Source organism: Clarias gariepinus, chromosome 8 (assembly GCF_024256425.1).
Source record: "Clarias gariepinus isolate MV-2021 ecotype Netherlands chromosome 8, CGAR_prim_01v2, whole genome shotgun sequence".
Lineage (NCBI taxonomy): Eukaryota > Metazoa > Chordata > Actinopteri > Siluriformes > Clariidae > Clarias > Clarias gariepinus.
The window spans coordinates 25302005-25312788 of NC_071107.1; the positions used below are offsets into that span (position 1 = coordinate 25302005).

At 40.4% G+C, this 10784-nt stretch overlaps 1 protein-coding gene across 6 annotated transcripts in view; it reads left to right on the plus strand.

Moving 5' to 3' along the window:
- The window catches only part of LOC128528756 (KH domain-containing RNA-binding protein QKI), a 78490-nt gene extending 70144 nt beyond the window's left edge, over nt 1–8346 (plus strand). The window contains exons 6-8 of one of the 6 annotated variants that reach the window (XM_053501851.1): nt 241–525; nt 3128–3202; nt 6053–8346. In XM_053501851.1, the coding sequence (XP_053357826.1) occupies nt 241–525; nt 3128–3202; nt 6053–6069 (377 nt within the window). In that variant the 3' untranslated portion in view covers nt 6070–8346. The other 5 variants (XM_053501846.1, XM_053501850.1, XM_053501845.1 and 2 more) reach the window with 5 other exon arrangements.
- The last annotated feature ends 2438 nt before the right edge of the window (nt 8347–10784 follow it).

The following is a 10784-nucleotide window of genomic DNA, read 5'->3' on the forward strand; positions in this document are numbered from 1 at the left end:
TGCTGTTGAAGTGCCACCCTCGTGGAGTTTTGTAATAGCTCAGGTGTAAGTACCCCGGATTGGCTCCTTCCTACCTAGCTATCTAAAGTTGTGCTGCTCGTGCTGACGTGCTTTATGTGCCATGTACAGCTCATGGCTAAAACTAACCCTTTTTTTTTGTCTCTCCTTCTTCTTCTCTCTTGTCCTCACCCTCTTCATTCCCTCCATTCACTGCAGCTGCCCTTGCCTTCTCTCTTGCAGCGAGTGCCCAGGCCCCGCGCATCATCAGCGGCCCAGCACCCGTGCTGCCCCCAGCCGCCCTGCGCACCCCCGCTCCTGCTGGCCCCACCATCATGCCCCTAATTCGGCAGATCCAGACTGTCGTGCCCAACGGTTCAGCCCACGCCCATGCTGCTGCCGCCACCCTGGTGCCTCCCGGGCCGGAGTCAGCCGGCCTGATTTACGCCGCACCCTACGAATACCCATACACACTGGCACCAGCCACCTCAATCCTCGAGTACCCCATCGACTCCAGTGGCGTGTTAGGTAAGCACAGCTGTGAGTGCCCTGGCATGCCACCTCACCAACACCACCACCCATTTGGGCAGTGGAGCGCAGCACCTACCTTATTTCTGCGTCACTCTTCTTAAACCCTGACCACCTCACACCCCACACCTCCTTCCCAAATGCTGCCTGTCGATATAGATGAGCTTTCTTTATTTCCTGCCACCCTCATCCACCTGTTTCCCATCACCTTAGGGAGATTAAAAAGGCAAAAAAATAAATAACACTCCCAAACCCTTTTCAACTTAATCCATTTAGTTTCATAAAAGTCATTTTTCACTGCAAAAATAAAAAATAAAAAACATACATTAAAGATATGTGGCATAAATGATTGGGCTGCTAAGTGCTCTGTTGGCTTTATATAAATGATAAGAGAGGGATCTTTCTTGCTTTCTGCCCTCACTCCTTCTCCCTCCCTCATTTTCACACTCTCTCTCTCTCTCTCTCTCTCTCTCTCTCTCTATCTCTCTTTCTCATTCTCAAAGGCCCTGTCCTTCCCTCTCCACACAAGCTCTATGGCTTCATTAAGGCACTTGAGAAAAGCCGATTATGAGTATCATGTTACAAACAGCATTCTGCCAGTCTAACACAGGCTGCTCCCAGAGGCAGAGTGTTAAGTTAAGAAATGACAAAAAGTGCATCCATGAGGCAAGATCAGCATGTCCAATGAGATGAGCCAGAGCGGGCTTTAGTCTCTGTCTAATAAAGCAGCCTTTATTCCGCCAAGCTGACTGCTCCAAGTGTTCTGCAAGTGTTCTGTTACTCCCAGTACAGTAGCACTGTATTAGAAACCTGATGTTAGTAGTTTTGCTGTTTGGTTTTGATAAAAAAAATAAAAAAAAGGACAGATCAGTGTGACAGCAAAGGAGGTGAGGGGTGTTGTGGAGGGAGGAGAGTGGAGGATTTCATCCATGTCTTCTCTCTTGTGTACACCTATACAGCATCCTCAAAGGCCGAAGAGCTGCCGCTGTACCTGGGCTTTCAGACCTGTCACTTTCCCATCACTGTGCAGCGTGCAGAGCCAGCCGGCCGGCCTCCTTTTTAAAGCAGACCCACTTCCCTCATCCCCTTTCCTGACCCTCACTCACCCTACACGCACATCCTTCGACACCCTCCCACCCCTCCACCCCCCTCCTTCAAACATTCATCTTATTGGACTGACTGGAAAGCACCCCCCCTCTTCCAGGAGCCTGTGCTCCCCAGCCTGTTTATCTCTTCTGTAACCTGAAGCCTGTTTTGTTTTTGGTTTAATTTAATGTCATGTTTAAAAACTTTGTGTACCATAATGAGGGAGAAAAAGCACTGAGCCCCAAACTGCTGCAACCCCCCCCTCTGGATGCGCCCTCCTATGGAGCGGAGGGTGCATCAGGAGAGGTAACATGAAGACGGTGAGGGGACAGTGGGGGTCAGACAGGGACTGCTTTGGGAGGCATGGGATGGTTCTAAAAGTCAGACCACAGCCGTTTGATGGTGCTCTGTGGCATTGAGGTCCACGGTTGTTTACAGTATACTATGAACCAATATGAATAATAATAAAAATAAAAAAAACATAAAAACATAGCCGTATGCATGCAGAGACCAAGTGCAGCATCTCAGCCCTGCAATGGCTTTGATAACGCATGGAATTGTAGTGTGTGTTGCTTCTTGAGGACAGACACTCCTGGCACTAATTTCACATTCCCTTCCTTTATTCTTTAGGTGTGGCTTTCCCCACGAAAGGCTAAAAGTGCTTTCGAGGATCCTTACTGAGCCCCTCATCCGATCTGAGTGTTAACACTCATGCGCTTTCTTTCACAGCGGCCTTGTTATTTCTTGAGTGTTAATGAATTATGAAATGAAGCCTAGCAGTCAGTCGGACACGCTACTGTTCTGTTTACACTGGCCACCCCTCTGCCTCAGCATATGCTTAGAAATGTTGAAACTGTGCCCCATGCCCCTCTAGCAGTAAAGGAATGTGTGTGTATGTATGTATGTGTGTGTGAAAAATAAGTGTTCTACTGACTGCTATGTTTTATGGTTTAGGAGATTTAAAAATCAAAGAGCTTGCTTTACTAATCACTTAAATCATTGCTGTTGTATTTTCTATCCTTTTTTTTTTTTACTACTGCACACGTGCCTACGCACTATCATCTCTGTGCCTTTGCTCAGAGAGTGAGTTTATCAGTATTATATTTAAATGTGGAACTGGAGAGGTGCACTTTCCTCTTGCTTCAATGCAGGATTATGTGACTAGTAAAGCTCCCTTTGCTCTCTCTCTCTCTCTATGTGTGTGTGTGTGCGTGTGTAGGGTGTAGTGTGTAGTGTGTACTCGTCACTAATGTCCCTCATACTGTCCAAGCATGGATCTACCACTTGGAAAGAATGCAACTTTCCCTCCCTCTTTTTCAATATGCTACTTTCAAAAATGAACAAGTATTATTTGTGCCTTAACTTGTATTTTTATGATTTGCAATAAGAATTGTTATATACGTATTTGGCCAAACAGATAAATGACATCTGTTGAGTTTGATTGATTTATTTGATGGGATTTTTTTTTTTTTTAATCTAATCTGTGTATTTGGTGATATTATTGCAATCCAAGCAGGTGCAGTGGCAACTAAAGTTCGAAGGCACGAAATGCGGGTCCATCCTTACCAAAGGGTAGTGACCACAGACAGAGGTTAGTTTAGCTTATGTGCTTTTGTGCTCGTGACTTGTAGTCACCTTGTTTTGGTTCTCATCTGTTTTTCATCCAGCTTCACTACAGGTGGAAACGGTTGTTTAAAAGTTAGAGCCTTAAACATTTTGAAGGCCAATAGTCAAAACCCATACAGTACAAACACATGCAGTAGAAACACGTACAGTAGAAACACAACATCGAGCAAGAGAGAAATTATGCGATCAAATTCCTTCCATTATTTTGATGACCTTGTGACCATGACATGACGTTGATGACAAATAATGGATTAGTCTGGTTCTGAAATTTCTTTAGGCGCCATTCAAAATCCCATAACATCTTCAAGATTTATTATTTATGTTTATATATATTGCATGGCCTAATCCAATATTATTGAAACGTACATAATAAACAACACAGACTTTTTTCTACATTTTCAAATTTGGAAGTCCTTCTGTAAAGACTTTATCCTGGTCACAGAAGAGCACTGAGTGCTAGGTGAAAATCTACCCCTGGATGGCATGCCGGTCACCCTGCACACACTTCACACATTTATATGCACACATTCCCGCCTGGGGTAATTGAGTGTAACCCCTGGCATGTTTTTAGGAGGCAGGACGAAACCAGAGAAACGAGAGGAAACGTACTGAAACACAGGAAAAACGTGAAAACTCAGTCGCTAGAGCTCAGAAACAAAATAAATAAATGAATTAAAAGATCATGGATCAGTTCCACTTATTATGCATATTGATGCAATAAAGCAAAGATTAATCATATGAACAAATGATTAGTTGTAACAACTATGAGAAATAGGTATTATTTGTTTAATAAAAATACATTGAATAGGTCAAAACCTTAAATTCAGTCCAGCAGAGAAACAGCCCCTTAAAATATCTATTGTATTATCAACATCTGGGTATACCTGTAGTTTTGCTTTATGCACTTGTGATTTGGTTTAGATTCGGGGTCATGTGGTACTTCTGTTTGACTGAACGAGAGGGGAGATGTGGTTATAACGTGCCATTTTAAGCTTGATGCCCTTTACCAGCTGCAACTACAGATGGCAAGCGGGAATACAACTGTCTTTATATTTTTTGACTCCTTGTTTCATTATTATAAGTTTTTCATTTATTTCTTTCATATATATTTTTTTTTGTTTTGTACTGCAAATGTTTTTTTTTATATTATGGTACTACTGCTTTCCAGAAAATATACTTTTGAGAACCCATTTGCACAGAACTTCTTCCGATATACCGATCTGTGCATTTGTACTGGATTGCCAGTCTTCAGAGGTCTCTTTTTTTTCCTTAATTTAAGTTTTGTTACTTTTTTTATTTCAAACTGTTGGTATTTGCCTCATTTGATACAGAGATGCTATGTGGCACAGCTATTATTTTGCACTGAACAAGTCAGAAGCATTCATCTCTTCTGTTCTTCAAAGAACAGACATGTTGGGAAAAAAAAGTGAAAACTACGTCAAACCTCAGATGACAGAACTGAAAAGAGTGTTGAATACATGTGTGATCGAAGCTGCATAGTCTTAAGGTTGACCACTGTTGTGTGGACAGAAATGTCAGAGTATAGATGCATTTATGGAAAAAAAAAACTATTCCACTTGATACTTTTTTATGTTTTATTGTAAGCATCATTTTATTTTTTTGTTGTTGTTGAAAAGAAAATAGTATTTACTTGTTGCTTCTTAAAAATATATATATAAATATAAATCTATATATAAATATAAAGCAGGAATGTATATGAAGTGTCAATATACTTGCAATTTGCAAAGAAATAGCAGTGATATTATAGAGGGCTATTTGTAGGAAAGGCGAATATGCATAATAGTTGCTTTATAGTATCATCTTAGAGAATTTCCTATATTTTTGGATATATGTTAGGGCTTTATATGAACGACAGGACTTTTCCAGTGTTTATATGCAAAAGCATTTTATATTATGTGTCCTGTGAATTGTCAATAGTCTGCAAAGCTGAGGGTGATGGCTAAAATTCCCACAGCTCATGTTTCCATGGCTATTATGTTATCTAGAAAATTCCATGTAGTGTTGCTTTGTATCATTAAAGGCCAAGATTTTTATGTTGTTGTAAATAGAAGAACAAAAAAAAAAAATGAATTTGAAAAGGCAATAAAAATTTTATTGAGTACAACAACAACCAACAACTGTTTCGGCCCTAAATTATTTCAGTGTTCGATGACTTGTTTCCTTGCCATTATAATTCATTTCCATCATAACTATCAGCTTATCGCTTAAACCTCTGAAGAGCTCTTATGCTTACTAGCAGTCGGGTAACAAGACGCTGCATCGGCTGCTCTCTGGTCTGTCCTCTCTTTTCGTTAGGACCTGTATCCTGTACCCTTCACTTGACTGCTACTAACCATTAGACATGTCTACCACAGTTGGGTTCTTTTTTTTTTTTTATTTGTCAGGAATTTTCGCCTTTTCATTTCCTCCTTCTTAACATGTAACCTACTGGTTCACACTGGCTGCCATCCTGTCAGTAAAATCAGCTTCGATTTTACTGCACTGTGTAAATGAATACAAAAGTTCTTCCAGTGCTCCTATATTCACTCAAACCACAGTTGGAGTTATCCTAAATTGTGAAATTCATGCCTAACACATTACTGAACCGTTGTTGTGTAAGGCATGAACACAGTAAAGCTTAGGTTTGACTTGATCTACTCTGGAGCCTAATTGTAATGCATTTATCATAATGTCATCCTGCCTTCACTAGCTGAAACTAATCTCCTCTCTATCTTTTTTCTTTTCCTCCCTCTTTTGTTGCCCTTCTTTTCCTTTGTTTTCTTTTTTCCTTGTTTCCTTTTCTCTAACCACCCAGCCACCACCGGCAACTAACCCCTGACCTTCTGACTTCTCAACTTCACCCAATGATGACCTGCCCATTGCCTGCCTGCAGATCACTTCTCTGCTCTTAAAAAAATCACAACCAATGAGTGAATAATAGAAAAGAAAAAAAACGAGAGAAAAAGAGCATTAAACAGCTTACACTGTACTGCACTGCAGTGATGATGCAGTGTCTCCGCACCTGATCTATGGACACTCAGCAAAGCCTGGACGACGCCCTTCAATTTGAAGAAGGTCTGTAAGGAGCGGACCGTCCTGCCACAGTAGACCTGCACTGAGTCATTTGTAAGCAATAAGCAATAATGGTTAGCTCACTCTGACCTGATCCTTCACCCACACTTACCACATGCTTTACAGCCCCACAAAACATGACACATGATGTTCAGAGCTCCATGCAAACACAGACCCAGCCTTCAATCAAGAGGGGAAAAGAACAGAAAAAAAAAACAGCCCGCATTGCTCTGTCTGTTCCCCAGGTGTGACAGTGACACGTCTGTCTGAATGTATTATGCGATGGTGTGGCATTAGTGCATGCACCTTTCTGTCCCTGTACATTAACTACGTGAACTGGTGAAATCTATCTTCTGGTTTAAAAACTGATTAAGGGATCAAAGGGAACTTTGAGGCATATTAATGAGATTTGGTGCATTATCATAGGCAGTGCAAAGCGAATGATGAACGTAAAAGGGGAGTGTTTAGCTTTTTCACCCAACAAACAATCGAACACTTTTCAGTGGACGAGTTTTTTCTGAGGATGTATAAGCCATGCTTGCCTATCTGCTGTACAGATGTATCAAATTTGTAGATAAATGTTCAAAGAGGACAAACTAAACAAAAAGTCAAAGAACATATGTACAGAAAACTTTTATTATCCTCCAGTTCAGGGGAAGAGAAAGTATATATTTTTACAACTGAATCTTTTATACGAGTATTGTGAAGAGAAAAAAAAAGAGAGAACACGAAAAACCCTTTATGTGAAAACAATCCCGTTCTCTGTAATTGGATGTAGAAACGGACGACCAAACCAACCTTTTCGTTCTGCTGACGGCGGGTTGAAAACAGAAACATTACCAAGTGCCTTCTTGTGGTTCTCATGGTTTCTTCAATCTGAATGTGTCATCATTAGTGGCGAATGAGCAGGCCAGCGCTCAGTGCACACAGCTTTTTCTGAGGACAATTTGCACGGGTTTTTTTTTATTTTTTATTTATAAGTCAATGACTATTTATAATGTGTAATATTGCACTGATAGTGAATTCAAAATAAATCTGAACTGTTCTCATTAAATCCTTTAACAGGAAATATAAACTCCATGATGAGCTTCTTGGTTAATTAGTCTGAGAAACAGTCATGCCTCCAGCCTCATACGCCTGTATTATGCTTTTGAAGATTGTAGCCAGTGTTCCGTCTGTGATCCTTTAATAACCTGTGAACCTTTCTGGTGGAATTTATAACAGTAACAGATTACACCACTGTGAACCGACAAAAACATCGCAATACGAGTAAATTGCACCGTTGAAGATGTCATTGGAGTTCTTCAACGAAAGCTGTGTGCACTGATCACGCTGGACTGCACCATGTGTTGCGTGTCCCCCATCCCCCAAATCTTTTTTACTATGCAACAAAACGGCCTCTGATGTCTTGTGGGGGGTCTCTGAGTCATTGAACATGTCTTCCTGTACCATCCGCACTTCATCCCCTTTTTCAGTTTCAATTCTGCAGTATACAGTGACCGTATTATCGTAGTTATGAAGGTATTAAAGTTCAGCCTGTATTTTGAAATAAGATGAAAAATAGCCTGTATGTCAGATGCATTGCTTTTCAGTAGTTGAGATCGGGAAAAACGGTCAGATTTAAAAACATTACACGGATAAAAGCTTGACAGAACAATACAGGATTAAGCTCTCTGTGAATGAGCCACACCATAATAAATATCGCATGATGTTTCACCCTAGATAGCAATTAAAGTAAGTCTGGTTTGTGTTGGTTTCTGTTTAGTTTTTTATTGTTTTTAGTTTCTTTCCTCCAGAATTCTTGCTTTTATTTCTGTGAATGTTCTTTATTGTATGAGTGACTAAGTGTATTACACACATGCGGACATAAGACTGTGTTAGAGTCATACTGTGTGTGTGCCCCTACCCAGGTATTGCCTATGAGAAAATCTGTACGTCTGTATCAACAGCCATTGTTACAAGTTTATACCTTATTTTTCTATCTTATTTTATATGTATGTAATAAACTACATTAAATGCCTTGTCTCAGTGCTATGTCTATATGAAGAATCCTAAGAGTATTATTCCATCACAGCGGTAGCTCCTGAAGAAGAATGAACTGTGTATATTTATTATGTTGATGGAACAGTGCCAAGAGAGCACTTTCTAAACAAATCTAGCCATATTTTATTTGTCCCTACCAGTCTGTGGTCTGACTTTTTTCGTCATTTGATTCAAAAGTAGCCTACCTAATGCACAGGAATTAAGAAATATGCTTACCACTAAAACGCACCATATAATTTAATACCTTTTGAACTCATTGTAGTGTAGCGCAGTATTGAGGAATTAATACACACACATCAGTATTCAGACTCAGGATTAACTACAGACTTAAGCATTTTCATGGACAGTTATGCGCTAATGGTTTTATTGGACGTTGACCAAAACAGAAGCCTGTGTGACCTTCAATTTAAGTCAGTTTTTCTTAAGTTCATCTGTGGGTTTTACCCAAGAAGGGAGTAGTGGGTCCAGGATGACTGCACCTGACATATACTGGATATGTTTAGCACAATTTTTATGTGATGCTTTAAAAAAATAATCACAAAAGGATATTGTTTTATCTAAAGACCACAATTTTTCAGGATGTACAAATGCAATATTAATCTCAAGGACAGAATTTTAAATAAAAACGTAAGCTTGGTTATAAAATTAAGCACCTTTTAGATAACCATTTAACCATAGTGGAATAAATGTTTTCTTTGCATGATAATAGTGCAATATAAGTAAGGGTGTAAGTAGGGAACACAAATAGTTGAGGCCAGGGGTAGTTCAGTGGTTAAGGCATTGGACTACGGTTCGGAAGATCAGAGGTTTAAACCCCACAACCACCAAGTTGCCACTGTTGGGCCCTTGAGCAAGGCCCTCAGCTGCTCAGATGTGTAATGAGATAAAAAAAATAAAAAAATGTAAGTCGCTCTGGATAAGAGCATCTGCCTAAATGTAAAATGTAGTTGAGAACATGAAAAAAGCGCGTGCACACACACTGACTTAATTTCTTATCTACATTATACTAAATTTGTGTAAGCTTAAAAACATTTAAAGCTCTTAATATACGCTTATAGAGTAAAAGCATAAATGGGCAACTCGCTTAACTATCCTTGTGTTAAGTGTAACACTATTACATCTTACAACCACAAAATACATTCTCGATGCTTATCATAGGGGTGAATGCAGTCTGATGAGCATGTTTATATTAAAATCAAGTCTGATGAATGGGGAAGAAAATGACAGTGTTTACACAGACTAGCTCTGAAAACTCTATAACCAGATGGTGGGTTTTTTCAAGCCCATGTTGCGGACCTTTTAAATGGTAACAGGGAAAGCGATAGAAGTGGTAAGTGTCTCGCCTGTCGATCGGAAGGCAGGTTCACTTCTCAGCCACTGGGTGCAATGACAGTCCCAAGCCCGGGTAAGCATCGAGCATCCGTCATAAAACTTGTGCAAATTTGTGTGTGGATCGGATGGTCTGCTGTGTCTTAACTGGAGCTGTCGAAAGGACAACTTCTTATACATTTTTGTTTTGACTGCAAAAAGACAATTGCATTGCATAAAAGTCAAAGGTAGACAAAAGCCAACTGGAAATACAAAATTACACACTCCCAGGTTATAACGTCTTTGCCTAATGCTACGACATTATCAAACATTCATAATAGGGTACAATAATCATGATCAGCTCCACCTGCAGCACTGCATTACACAGCACAAGTCAAAAAAGTGAACGAAAACAATAGTGTTTATTCAGTTGAACAACTGGCCCCACCGCCCATGTGCTGAGCTTTGTTTCTTCAGCCCGTGTCTATCACATGGCTCAAATTGCCTGGGCCCCTGTAGTCCTCTGCTCACCACTGATAAGGCATGCTGTGAATCCTGCTGGCTGTTTCGGGGAAGCAATCGCATCTTGAGTCGCCACCGGGTGTTCAGCCATGAAAGTGTTTGTTTGTGCTGGGGTGAAAAAGACCACATGACCAGAGCTGCGGTACATACGGCTCGCTCGGCTGACATTTCCTCCCCCCTTTACTCTCTCGTCTCTGCTCTCCGCTTCGCTCAGCTGTTGTGTCTGCACTCGAGGGTGTGGAGGGTTTCAATTATACAGTGACAGTGAGAGCGAATATTAAGTCTGGGAAGCGTTGCATTGCCTCTGAGATAAGAAATGCACACTGAAATAAATTAGTCCACCTTGTAATGAAAGCGGCAACTAATACAGTGGTGTGTACTCGTGCAAACTGTGATAGTGTGACGTCTGTGAATACAGAATGTTTTCTTTTGTTGTAAAAATGTCACACCTCAAATAATCACAACCCTTTCCCCGGGAGCTCCTTCATGTTTACAAGTGAAAGCGACTCCATTTGAACACAAACAGCAAGAGAATGATATTTTAAAATACCAATGTTTTACTCGAATATTGAACTCTACAATCTTGGATCGAGTATGTTTCT